General features: G+C 51.8%; 1 protein-coding gene across 1 annotated transcript in view; it reads right to left on the bottom strand.

Annotated features, from left to right (window-relative positions):
• Nucleotides 1–7,992: 7,992 nt before the first annotated feature.
• Nucleotides 7,993–14,096, bottom strand: part of LOC140355659 (neuropilin-1a-like) — a 72,575-nt gene continuing 66,471 nt past the window's right edge. The window contains exons 5-6 of the mRNA XM_072440315.1: nucleotides 9,327–9,485; nucleotides 7,993–8,009 (exon numbers count right to left, since the gene is read on the bottom strand). Coding sequence (XP_072296416.1) covers nucleotides 7,993–8,009; nucleotides 9,327–9,485 — 176 coding nt within the window. The remainder of the gene's footprint in view (nucleotides 8,010–9,326; nucleotides 9,486–14,096) is intronic.

A 14,096-nucleotide genomic window follows, 5' to 3' on the forward strand; every position in this document is an offset into this window, starting at 1 on the left:
CCAGGAGAAGATGAGGTGAACATGAGGAGAACACGAGGAGAACATGAGGAGAAAACAAGGAGAACACAAGGAGAACATGAGGAGGACATGAGGAGGACAAGAGGAAAACATGAGGAGGACATTAGGAGGACACGAGGAGGACATGAGGAGAACATGGAGGACATGAGGAGGACACGAGGAGGACATGAGGAGAACATGAGGAGGAGATGAGGAGGACATGAGGAGAACATGAGGAGGACATGAGGAGAACATGAGGAGGACATGAAGAGGACACGAGGAGGACATGAGGAGAACATGAGGAGGACATGAGGAGAACATGAGGAGGACATGAGGAGAACATGAGGAGGACATGAGGAGGACACAAGGAGGACATGAGGAGAACATGAGGAGAACACGAGGAGAACACGAGGAGAACATGAGGAGAACATGAGGAGGAGATGAGCAGGACATGAGGAGAACACGAGGAGGATATTAGGAGAACAGGAGGAGGACATGAGGAGAACATGAGGAGGACATGAGGAGAACACGAGGAGGACATGAGGAGAACACGAGGAGAACATGAGGAGGACATGAGGAGAACATGAGGAGGACATGAGGAGAACATGAGGAGGACATGAAGAGGACACGAGGAGGATATGAGGAGAACATGAGGAGAACACGAGGAGAACACGAGGAGAACATGAGAACATGTGGAGGAGATGAGGAGAACATGAGGAGAACACGAGGAGAACATGAGGAGAACATGAGGAGGAGATGAGGAGGACATGAGGAGAACACGAGGAGGATATTAGGAGAACATGAGGAGGACATGAGGAAAACATGAGGAGGACATGAGGAGAACATGAGGAGGACATGAGGAGAACATGAGGCGGACATGAGGAGGACACGAGGAGGACATGAGGAGAACATGAGGAGGAGAGGAGGAGGAGATGAGGAGAACATGAGGAGAACATGAGGAGAACATGAGGAGGAGATGAGGAGGACATGAGGAAAACATGAGGAGAACATGAGAACACGAGGAGAACATGTGGAGGAGATGAGGAGAACATGAGGAGAACACCAGGAGGACATGAGGAGAACATGAGGAGGACATGAGGAGAACACGAGGAGGACATGAGGAGAACATGAGGAGGACATGAGGAGAACATGAGGAGGACATGAGGAGGACATGAGGAGAACATGAGGAGGACATGAGGAGGACACAAGGAGAACATTTGAGAGCATGAGGAGGAGATGAGGAGAACATGAGGAAAACATGAGGAGAACACGAGGAGAACACGAGGAGAACACGAGGAGGACAAGAGGAGAACATGAGGAGGAGATGAGGAGAACATGAGGAGGACATGAGAAGGACATGAGGAAAACATGAGGAGGACATTAGGAGGACACGAGGAGGACATGAGGAGAACATGGAGGACATGAGAAGGACACGAGGAGGACATGAGGAGAACATGAGGAGGAGATGAGGAGGACATGAGGAGATCATGAGGAGGACATGAGGAGAACATGAGGAGGACATGAGGAGGACACGAGGAGGACATGAGGAGAACATGAGGAGGACATGAGGAGATGAGGAGGACATGAGGAGATGAGGAGGACATGAGGAGGACATGAGGAGGACACGAGGAGGACATGAGGAGACCTTGAGGAGGAGATGAGGAGGACATGAGGAGGACACGAGTAGGACACGAGGAGGACATGAGGAGAACATGAGGAGGAGATGAGGAGGACATGAGGAGAACATGAGGAGGACATGAGGAGAACACGAGGAGGACATGGGGAGAACATGAGGAGGACATGAGGAGAACATGTGGAGGACATGAGGAGAACATGCGGAGGACATGAGGAGAACATGAGGAGGACACGAGGAGGACATGAGGAGGACATGAGGAGAACATGAGGAGGACATGAGGAGGACATGAGGAGAACACGAGGAGAACATGAGGAGGACATGAGGAGAACATGAGGAGGACATGAGGAGAACACGAAGAGGACATGAGGAGAACATGAGGAGGACATGAGGAGAACATGAGGAGGACATGAGGAGGACACGAGGAGGACATGAGGAGAACATGAGGAGAAGATGAAGAGGACATGAGGAGAACATGAGGAGGACATGAGGAGGACACGAGGAGGACATGAGGAGAACATGAGGAGAACATGAGGAGGACATGTGGAGAACATGAGGAGGACATGGGGAGAACATGAGGAGAACATGAGGAGGAGATGAGGAGGACATGAGGAGAACATGAGGAGGACATGAGGAGAACACGAGGAGGAGATGAGGAGGACATGAGGAGAACATGAGGAGAACATGGTGAGAAAACACCAGGATAACATGAGGAGGACATGAGGAGGACAAGAGGGGAACATGAGGAGGACACGAGGAGAACACGAGGAGAACATGAGGAGAAAACACCAGGAGGAGATGAGGTGAACATGAGGAGAACATGAGGAGAACATGAGGAGGACATGAGGAGAACATGAGGAGAACATGAGGAGGACATGAGGAGAACATGAGGAGAACATGAGGAGGACATGAGGAGAACGTGAGGAGGACATGAGGAGGACACGAGGAGGACATGAGGAGAACATGAGGAGGACATGAGGAGAACATGAGGAGGACATGAGGAGAAAACACCAGGAGGAGATGAGGTGAACATGAGGAGAACATGAGGAGAACATGAGGAGAACATGAGGAGAACACGAGGAGAACATGAGGAGAAAACAAGGAGAACACAAGGAGAACATGAGGAGAGCATGAGGAGGAGATGAGGAGGACATGAGGAAAACATGAGGAGAACATGAGGAGAACACGAGGAGAACACGAGGAGAACACGAGGAGGACATGAGGAGAACATGAGGAGGAGATGAGGAGAACATGAGGAGGACATGAGGAGGACATGAGGAAAACATGAGGAGGACATTAGGAGGACACGAGGAGGACATGAGGAGAACATGGAGGACATGAGAAGGACACGAGGAGGACATGAGGAGAACATGACGAGGAGATGAGGAGGACATGAGGAGAACATGAGGAGGACATGAGGAGAACATGAGGAGGACATGAGGAGGACACGAGGAGGACATGAGGAGAACATGAGGAGGACATGGGGAGAACATGAAGAGGACATGAGGAGAACATGAGGAGGACATGAGGAGAACATGAGGAGGACATGAGGAGAACATGAGGAGGACATGAGGAGGACACGAGGAGGACATGAGGAGAACATGAGGAGAACCCGAGGAGAACCCGAGGAGAACATGAGGAGGACATGAGGAGAACATGAGGAGAACATGTGGAGGAGATGAGGAGAACATGAGGAGAACACGAGGAGAACACGAGGAGGACATGAGGAGAACATGAGGAGGACATGAGGAGAACATGAGGAGAACATTAGGAGAAAACACCAGGATAACATGAGGAGGACATGAGGAGGACAAGAGGGGAACATGAGGAGGACACGAGGAGAACACTAGGAGAACATGAGGAGAAAACAAGGAGAACACAAGGAGAACATGAGGAGGACATGAGGAGAACACGAGGAGAACATGAGGAGGACAAGAGGAAAACATGAGGAGGACATTAGGAGGACACGAGGAGGACATGAGGAGAACATGATGAGGAGATGAGGAGGACATGAGGAGAACACGAGGAGGACATGAGGAGAACATGAGGAGGACATGAAGAGGACACGAGGAGGACATGATGAGGAGATGAGGAGGACATGAGGAGAACACGAGGAGGACATGAGGAGAACATGAGGAGGACATGAGGAGAATATGAGGAGGACATATGGAGGACACGAGGAGGACACGAGGAGGACACGAGGAGAACATGAGGAGGACATGAGGAGAACACGAGGAAGAGATGAGGAGGACATGAGGAGGACACGAGGAGGACATGAGGAGGACATGAGGAGAACATGAGGAGGACACGAGGAGGACATGAGGAGAACACGAGGAGAATATGAGGAGGACATGAGGAGGACACGAGGAGGACATGAGGAGGAGATGAGGAGAACATGAGGAGAACATGAGGAGGAGATGAGGAGGACATGAGGAGAACATGAGGAGAACATGAGGAGAACATGAGGAGGAGATGAGGAGGACGTGAGGAGGACATGAGGAGAACATGAGGAGCACACGAGGAGAACACGAGGAGAACATGAGGAGAACATGTGGAGGAGATGAGGAGGACAGGAGGAGAACACGAGGAGGACATGAGGAGAACATGAGGAGAACATGAGGAGAACATGAGGAGAACATGAGGAGGACACGAGGAGGACACGAGGAGGACACGAGGAGAACATGAGGAGGACATGAGGAGAACATGAGGAGGACATGAGGAGAACATGAGGAAGAGATGAGGAGGACATGAGGAGAACATGAGGAGGACACGAGGAAGAGATGAGGAGGACATGAGGAGAACATGAGGAAAACATGAGGAGAACATGAGGAGAACATGAGGAGAACATGAGGAGGACATGAGGAGGACACGAGGAGGACATGAGGAGAACATGAGGAGGACATGAGGAGAACATGAGGAGGAGATGAGGAGGACATGTGGAGAACATGAGGAGGACATGAGGAGAACATGAGGAGGACATGAGGAGGACACGAGGAGGACATGAGGAGAACATGTGGAGGAGATGAGGAGGACACGAGGAGAACACAAGGAGGACATGAGGAGAACAAGAGGAGGACATGAGGAGAACATGAGGAGGACATGAGGAGGACACGAGGAGGACACGAGGAGAACATGAGGAGGACATGAGGAGAACATGAGGAAGAGATGAGGAGAACATGAGGAGGACATGAGGAGAACATGAGGAGGACATGAGGAGAACATGAGGAGGACACGAGGAGGACATGAGGAGAACACGAGGAGGACATGAGGAGGAGATGAGGAGAACATGAGGAGAACATGAGGAGGAGATGAGGAGGACATGAGGAGAACATGAGGAGGACACGAGGAGAACATGAGGAGAACATGAGGAGAACACAAGGAGGAGATGAGGAGGACATGAGGAGAAAACAGCAGGATAACATGAGGAGGACATGAGGAGGACAAGAGGGGAACATGAGGAGAACACGAGGAGAACACGAGGAGGACATGAGGAGAACATTAGGAGAAAACAGCAGGATAACATGAGGAGGACATGAGGAGGACAAGAGGGGAACATGAGGAGGACACGAGGAGAACACGAGGAGAACATGAGGAGAAAACAAGGAGAACACAAGGAGAACATGAGGAGAGCATGAGGAGGAGATGAGGAGGACATGAGGAAAACATGAGGAGAACATGAGGAGAACACGAGGAGAACACGAGGAGGACATGAGGAGAACATGAGGAGGAGATGAGGAGAACATGAGGAGGACATGAGGAGGAGATGAGGAGGACATGAGGAGAACATGAGGAGGACACGAGGAGAACATGAGGAGAACATGAGGAGAACACAAGGAGGACATGAGGAGGACATGAGGAGAACATGAGGAGAACATGAGGAAGAGATGAGGAGGACATGAGGAGGACACAAGGAGGACATGAGGAGAACATGAGGAGAACATGAGGAGAACATGAGGAGGACATGAGGAGAACATGAGGAGAACATGAGGAGGACATGAGGAGAACATGAGGAGAACATGAGGAAGAAATGAGGAGAACATGAGGAGAACACAAGGAGGACATGAGGAGAACATGAGGAGAACATGAGGAGAACATGAGGAGGACATGAGGAGAACATGAGGAGGACACGAGGAGGACACGGGGAGAACATGAGAAGAACATGAGGAGGACATGAGGAGAACATGAGGAAGAGATGAGGAGGACATGAGGAGGACACGAGGAGGACATGAGGAGGACATGAGGAGAACATGAGGAGGACACGAGGAGGACATGAGGAGAACACGAGGAGAACATGAGGAGGACATGAGGAGGACACGAGGAGGACATGAGGAGGAGATGAGGAGAACATGAGGAGAACATGAGGAGGAGATGAGGAGGACATGAGGAGAACATGAGGAGAACATGAGGAGAACATGTGGAGGAGATGAGGAGAACATGAGGAGAACACGAGGAGAACACGAGGAGGACATGAGGAGAACATGATGAGGAGATGAGGAGGACATGAGGAGAACACGAGGAGGACATGAGGAGAACATGAGGAGAACATGAGGAGGACACGAGGAGGACACGAGGAGGACACGAGGAGGACACGAGGAGAACATGAGGAAGAGATGAGGAGGACATGAGGAGAACATGAGGAGGACATGAGGAGAACATGAGGAAGAGATGAGGAGGACATGAGGAGAACATGAGGAGGACATGGGGAGAACATGAGGAAAACATGAGGAGAACACAAGGAGGAGATGAGGAGGACATGAGGAAAAATGAGGAGAACATGAGGAGAACATTAGGAGAAAACACCAGGATAACATGAGGAGGACAAGAGGGGAACATGAGGAGAAAACAAGGAGAACACAAGGAGAACATGAGGAGAGCATGAGGAGAACATGAGGAGAACACGAGGAGAACACGAGGAGGACATGAGGAGAACATGAGGAGGAGATGAGGATAACATGGAGGACATGAGGAGGACACGAGGTGGACATGAGGAGAACATGAGGAGGAGATGAGGAGGACATGAGGAGAACATGAGGAGGACATGAGGAGGACACGAGGAGGACATGAGGAGAACATGAGGAGAACATGTGGAGGAGATGAGGAGAACAAGAGGAGGACATGAGGAGAACATGAGGAGGACATGAGGAGGACACGAGGAGGACACGAGGAGGACATGAGGAGAACATGTGGAGGAGATGAGGAGGACACGAGGAGAACACAAGGAGGACATGAGGAGAACAAGAGGAGGACATGAGGAGAACATGAGGAGGACATGAGGAGGACACGAGGAGGACACGAGGAGGACACGAGGAGAACATGAGGAGGACATGAGGAGAACATGAGGAAGAGATGAGGAGGACATGAGGAGAACATGAGGAGGACATGAGGAGAACATGAGGAGGACACGAGAAGGACATGAGGAGAACACGAGGAGAACATGAGGAGGACATGAGGAGGACACGAGGAGGACATGAGGAGGAGATGAGGAGAACATGAGGAGAACATGAGGAGGAGATGAGGAGGACATGAGGAGAACATGAGGAGAACATGAGGAGAACACAAGGAGGACATGAGGAGGACATGAGGAGAACATGAGGAAGAGATGAGGAGGACATGAGGAGAACATGAGGAGGACATGAGGAGAACATGAGGAGGACATGAGGAGAACATGAGGAGGACATGAGGAGAACATGAGGAAAACATGAGGAGAACATGAGGAGAACACGAGGAGGACATGAGGAGAACATGAGGAGAACATGAGGAGAACATGAGGAGGACATGAGGAGAACATGAGGAGAACAGGAGGAGAACATGAGGAGGACATGAGGAGAACATGAGGAGAACATGAGGAGGACATGAGGAGAACATGAGGAAAACATGAGGAGAACATGAGGAGAACACGAGGAGAACATGAGGAGAACATGAGGAGAACATGAGGAGAACATGAGGAAGAGATGAGGAGGACATGAGGAGAACATGAGGAAAACATGAGGAGAACATGAGGAGAACACGAGGAGAACATGAGGAGAACATGAGGAGAACACAAGGAGGACATGAGGAGGACATGAGGAGGACATGAGGAGGACACGAGGAGGACATGAGGAGAACATGAGGAAGAGATGAGGAGGACATGAGGAGGACATGAGGAGAACATGAGGAGGACATGAGGAGGACACGAGGAGGACATGAGGAGAACATGAGGAGGACATGAGGAGAACATGAGGAGAACATGAGGAGGAGATGAGGAGAACATGAGGAGAAAACAGGAGTAACACAGACTGCTTTGAATTAAAACATCTTCTGCTCCTCAACAGGAGACAAGGCACATTCCAGAGGAGGTCACCAGAGGTCAGAGAGGGCAAAGGTCACACATAACTCCCAACTTTACAAGATCCACATGTGACAAGCAGAGGGTGGAGCAGAGGATGGAGCAGAGGATGGAGCAGAGGATGGAGCAGAGGATGGAGCAGAGGGTGTAGCAGAGGGTGGGGCAGAGGATGGAGCAGAGGATGGAGCAGAGGGTGGAGCAGAGGATGGAGCAGAGGATGGAGCAGAGGATGGAGCAGAGGGTGTAGCAGAGGGTGGGGCAGAGGATGGAGCAGAGGATGGAGCAGAGGGTGTAGCAGAGGGTGGAGCAGAGGATGGAGCAGAGGATGGAGCAGAGGATGGAGCAGAGGGTGGAGCAGAGGATGGAGCAGAGGATGGAGCAGAGGATGGAGCAGAGGGTGTAGCAGAGGGTGGAGCAGAGGATGGAGCAGAGGATGGAGCAGAGGGTGTAGCAGAGGGTGGAGCAGAGGATGGAGCAGAGGATGGAGCAGAGGATGGAGCAGAGGGTGGAGCAGAGGATGGAGCAGAGGATGGAGCAGAGGATGGAGCAGAGGGTGTAGCAGAGGGTGGAGCAGAGGATGGAGCAGAGGGTGGAGCAGAGGATGGAGCAGAGGATGGAGCAGAGGATGGAGCAGAGGGTGGAGCAGAGGATGGAGCAGAGGGTGTAGCAGAGGGTGGAGCAGAGGATGGAGCAGAGGATGGAGCAGAGGGTGGAGCAGAGGATGGAGCAGAGGATGGAGCAGAGGGTGTAGCAGAGGGTGGAGCAGAGGATGGAGCAGAGGGTGGAGCAGAGGATGGAGCAGAGGATGGAGCAGAGGATGGAGCAGAGGATGGAGCAGAGGATGGAGCAGAGGGTGTAGCAGAGGGTGGAGCAGAGGATGGAGCAGAGGATGGAGCAGAGGATGGAGCAGAGGGTGGAGCAGAGGATGGAGCAGAGGATGGAGCAGAGGATGGAGCAGAGGGTGTAGCAGAGGATGGAGCAGAGGATGGAGCAGAGGATGGAGCAGAGGGTGTAGCAGAGGGTGGAGCAGAGGATGGAGCAGAGGATGGAGCAGAGGATGGAGCAGAGGGTGTAGCAGAGGGTGGAGCAGAGGATGGAGCAGAGGATGGAGCAGAGGATGGAGCAGAGGGTGTAGCAGAGGGTGGAGCAGAGGATGGAGCAGAGGGTGTAGCAGAGGGTGGAGCAGAGGATGGAGCAGAGGATGGAGCAGAGGATGGAGCAGAGGGTGGAGCAGAGGATGGAGCAGAGGATGGAGCAGAGGGTGTAGCAGAGGGTGGAGCAGAGGATGGAGCAGAGGATGGAGCAGAGGATGGAGCAGAGGGTGGAGCAGAGGATGGAGCAGAGGATGGAGCAGAGGGTGGAGGCTCTGACCTGCAGACTTCAGTTCTCGCTCTTGGATGCTGTAGTTTGCAGAAAAGCCTTCTCTGGCGATGGCGTTGTCGGTGGTGATGGTCATGGACAGAATCCCAGTGTAAGACACGATCCGTCCTGGAGACGTCTGACCACAGTAACGCCCGATGTGAGGCCCGACTGACCACAGAGGAGAGCCAGAGGTTAAACCAGGTCTAAACCAGGACTAAACCAGGTCTAAACCAGGTCTAAACCAGGTCTAAACCAGGTCTAAACCAGGACTAAACCAGGTCTAAACCAGGTCTAAACCAGGTCTAAACCAGGACTAAACCAGGTCTAAACCAGGTCTAAACCAGGTCTAAACCAGGTCTAAACCAGGACTAAACCAGGTCTAAACCAGGTCTAAACCAGGTCTAAACCAGGACTAAACCAGGTCTAAACGAGGTCTAAACCAGGTCTACACCAGGACTAAACCAGGTCCAAACCAGGTCTAACCAGGTGGAAGTTTGCTGTTGCTGAAGACAACGTTAGATCAGGTAAAAGTGTAAAAACACAGCGCTGATCTTTGCCAGGTGTAAATAATCCACTGGTCTCGTATCTAAAGGTAATAACTCCTGGAAAGGTTCCGCGTGATGTCTCTCCGTTCTGGTCTGAGCCTTAGTAACAGCGCGCTTCTAAAAATACTCTGTGTTTAGTGTCTCTGTGTCATCCGTCTTGTCTGTTTTGGCCTAGTTCCTCCTGGTTCTGCTCCAGGACGCCACATCCTTCAAAAACATGCCCACGTCCTGCACCTCCAGAGGGCACTCATCCATCCAGTGCCCCCCAACACCAGAGGCTTTTTCTGGGTACAAGAGACATCCATCCACAGCCCCCTGCACCCAACACGCTTCCCCCAAGACGAGGCTCTATTTTGGGCGGGGTTAGACATCCCGTGGCCCTGTGGGGCCTGGAGCCCACGTGCTGCTGACATACACAGACTGAAGCATCCTGACGATCCCTGGACACACAGAACTAATGAGTCGCTCTTGAAGGAAATGGGGACAGAACTGTGGGGGCCCACACCTCCGGGGCCCACACCCGGGGGCCCAGAGCCTCTGCATGCTCTGAAGGATGCTCAGAGAGATCCAGAAGGAGACAAAAGAGACGATGTCTTGGGAAGTGCACAGCCTCTCAAGGCATCGGGGTCTGTGGATGAAGCTGGAGGAGACGTCATGACCCTTGACCCTCAGAGCCCCCCATGTTGGTACGTAACTGAAGACCATACATGTAGTAAAAGTACATATTCTGAATATTATTTTAGAGGAAGAGTATTCTGTTGCATTTGGTTCAGGAACAGTTGTTTTCCTAAACGTGTGACTTTGACTCTAATCAGTGATAAATAAATAAATACAGAACAAACATGAAACTTTAGTCCCACTTCTGCCACTATAATATAAAGTACATTAAAGTCTTCAGAACACAGACTTCTGGACCGCGGAACAGAACATGTTAATGCAGCTCCAACGCTGCTGCTCATTACTCCTGGAAAGTCATCTCTAAAGCCCTGCTTTAGTCCTGCTTTAGTCCTGGTTTAGGCCCTGCTTTGGTCCTGGTTTAGGCCCTGCTTTAGTCCTGGTTTAGGCCCTGCTTTAGCCCTGGTTTAGGCCCTGCTTTAGTCCTGGTTTAGGCCCTGCTTTAGTCCTGGTTTAGGCCCAGCTTTAGCCCTGGTCTAGGCCCTGCTTTAGTCCTGCTTTAGGCCCTGCTTTAGCCCTGGTTTAGGCCCTGCTTTAGTCCTGGTTTAGGCCCTGCTTTAGTCCTGGTTTAGGCCCTGCTTTAGCCCTGGTTTAGGCCCTGCTTTAGTCCTGGTTTAGGCCCTGCTTTAGCCCTGGTTTAGGCCCTGCTTTAGTCCTGGTTTAGGCCCTGCTTTAGCCCTGGTTTAGGCCCTGCTTTTGTCCTGGTTTAGGCCCTACTTTAACCCTGGTTTAGGCCCTGCTTTAGCCCTGGTTTAGGCCCTGCTTTATTCCTGCTTTAGGCCCTGCTTTAGTCCTGGTTTAGGTATGCTTTAGTCCTGCTTTAGGCCCTGCTTTAGTCCTGGTTTAGGCCCTGCTTTAGTCCTGGTTTAGGTCTGCTTTAGTCCTGGTTTAGGCCCTGTTTTAGTCCTGGTTTAGGCCCTGCTTTAGTCCTGGTCTAGGCCCAGCTTTAGCCCTGGTTTAGGCCCTGCTTTAGCCCTGATTTAGGCACTGCTTTAGCCCTGGTTTAGGCCCTGCTTTAGTCCTGCTTTAGGTCCTGCTTTAGCCCTGGTTTAGGCCCTGCTTTAGTCCTGGTTTAGGCCCTGCTTTAGTCCTGGTTTAGGTCCTGCTTTAGCCCTGGTTTAGGCCCTGCTTTAGCCCTGGTTTAGGCCCTGCTTTAGTGATGCTTTAGTCCTGCTTTAGTCCTGCTTTAGGCCCTGCTTTAGCCCTGGTTTAGGCCCTGCTTTAGTCCTGGTTTAGGCCCTGCTTTAGTCCTGGTTTAGGCCCTGCTTTAGCCCTGGTTTAGGCCCTGATTTAGCCCTGGTTTAGGCCTGGTTTAGGCCCTGCTTTAGTCCTGGTTTAGGCCCTGCTTTATCCCTGGTTTAGGTCCTGCTTTAGTCCTGCTTTAGTCCTGCTTTATGCCCTGTTTTAGCCCTGGTTTAGGCCCTGCTTTAGTAATGCTTTTAGCCTGCTTTAGGCCCTGCTTTAGTCCTGTTTTAGCCCTGGTTTAGGCCCTGCTTTAGTCCTGGTTTAGGCCCTGCTTTAGTCCTGGTTTAGGCCCTGCTTTAGTCCTGGTCTAGGCCCAGCTTTAGCCCTGGTTTAGGCCCTGCTTTTGTCCTGGTTTAGGCCCTGCTTTAGCCCTGGTTTAGGCCCTGCTTTAGCCCTGGTTTAGGCACTGCTTTAGCCCTGGTTTAGGCCCTGCTTTAGTCCTGGTTTAGGCCCTGCTTTAGTCCTGGTTTAGGTCCTGCTTTAGACCTGGTTTAGGCCCTGCTTTAGTGATGCTTTAGTCCTGCTTTAGCCCTGGTTTAGGCCCTGCTTTTGTCCTGGTTTAGGCCCTGCTTTAGCCCTGGTTTAGGCCCTGACTTAGCCCTGTTTTAGGCCTGGTTTAGGCCCTGCTTTAGTCCTGGTTTAGGCCCTGCTTTAGCCCTGGTTTAGGCCCTGCTTTAGTCCTGCTTTAAGCCCTGCTTTAAACCTGGTTTAGGTCCTGCTTTAGTCCTGCTTTAGTCCTGCTTTAGGCCCTGCTTTAGCCCTGGTTTAGGCCCTGCTTTAGTCCTGGTTTATGCCCTGTTTTAGCCCTGTTTTAGCCCTGGTTTAGTCCTGGTTTAGGCCTGCTTTAGGCCCTGCTTTAGCCCTGGTTTAGGCACTGCTTTAGCCCTGGTTTAGGCCCTGCTTTAGTCCTGCTTTAGGCCCTGCTTTAGCCCTGGTTTAGGCCCTGCTTTAGTCCTGGTTTAGGCCCTGCTTTAGTCCTGGTTTAGGCCCTGCTTTAGTCCTGGTTTAGGCCCTGATTTAGCCCTGGTTTAGGCCTGGTTTAGGCCCTGCTTTAGCCCTGGTTTAGGCCCTGCTTTAGTCCTGGTTTAGGCCCTGCTTTAGTCCTGGTTTAGGCCCTGCTTTAGTCCTGGTCTAGGCCCAGCTTTAGCCCTGGTTTAGGCCCTGCTTTAGCCCTGATTTAGGCCCAGCTTTAGCCCTGGTTTAGGCCCTGCTTTAGCCCTGGTTTAGGCCCTGCTTTAGTCCTGGTCTAGGCCCAGCTTTAGCCCTGGTTTAGGCCCTGCTTTAGTCCTGGTTTAGGTCTGCTTTAGTCCTGGTTTAGGCCCTGATTTAGTCCTGGTTTAGGCCCTGCTTTTGTCCTGGTTTAGGCCCTGCTTTAGTCCTGGTTTAGGCCCTGCTTTAGTCCTGGTTTAGGTCTGCTTTAGTCCTGGTTTAGGCCCTGCTTTAGTCCTGGTTTAGGTCTGCTTTAGTCCTGGTTTAGGCCCTGCTTTAGTCCTGGTTTAGGCCCTGCTTTAGTCCTGGTTTAGGTCTGCTTTAGTCCTGGTTTAGGCCCTGCTTTAGTCCTGGTTTAGGCCATGCTTTAGTCCTGGTTTAGGCCCTGCTTTAGTCCTGGTTTAGGTCTGCTTTAGTCCTGGTTTAGGCCCTGCTTTAGTCCTGGTTTAGGCCCTGCTTTAGCCCTGGTTTAGGCCCTGCTTTGGTCCTGGTTTAGGCCCTGCTTTAGTCCTGGTTTAGGCCCTGCTTTAGTCCTGGTTTAGGCCCTGCTTTAGCCCTGGTTTAGGCCCTGCTTTAGTCCTGGTTTAGGCCCTGCTTTAGTCCTGGTTTAGGCCCTGCTTTAATCCTGGTCTAGGCCAAGCTTTAGCCCTGGTTTAGGCCCTGCTTTTGTCCTGGTTTAGGCCCTACTTTAACCCTGGTTTAGGCCCTGCTTTAGCCCTGGTTTAGGCTCTGCTTTAGTCCTGCTTTAGGTCCTGCTTTAGCCCTGGTTTAGGCCCTGCTTTAGTCCTGGTTTAGGCCCTGCTTTAGTCCTGGTTTAGGTCTGCTTTAGTCCTAGTTTAGGCCCTGCTTTGGTCCTGGTTTAGGCCCTGCTTTAGTCCTGGTTTAGGCCCTGCTTTAGTCCTGGTTTAGGCCCTGCTTTAGCCCTGGTTTAGTCCCTGCTTTAGTCCTGGTTTAGGCCCTGCTTTCGTCCTGGTTTAGGCCCTGCTTTAGTCCTGGTTTAGGCCCTGCTTTAGTCCTGGTCTAGGCCCAGCTTTAGCCCTGGTTTAGGCCCTGCTTTTGTCCTGGTTTAGGCCCTACTTTAACCCTGGTTTAGGCCCTGCTTTAG

This window comes from Eucyclogobius newberryi, unplaced genomic scaffold (genome assembly GCF_026437365.1).
Source record: "Eucyclogobius newberryi isolate DKJ021-1_F unplaced genomic scaffold, fEucNew1.0.hap1 SCAF_12, whole genome shotgun sequence".
NCBI lineage: Eukaryota > Metazoa > Chordata > Actinopteri > Gobiiformes > Gobiidae > Eucyclogobius > Eucyclogobius newberryi.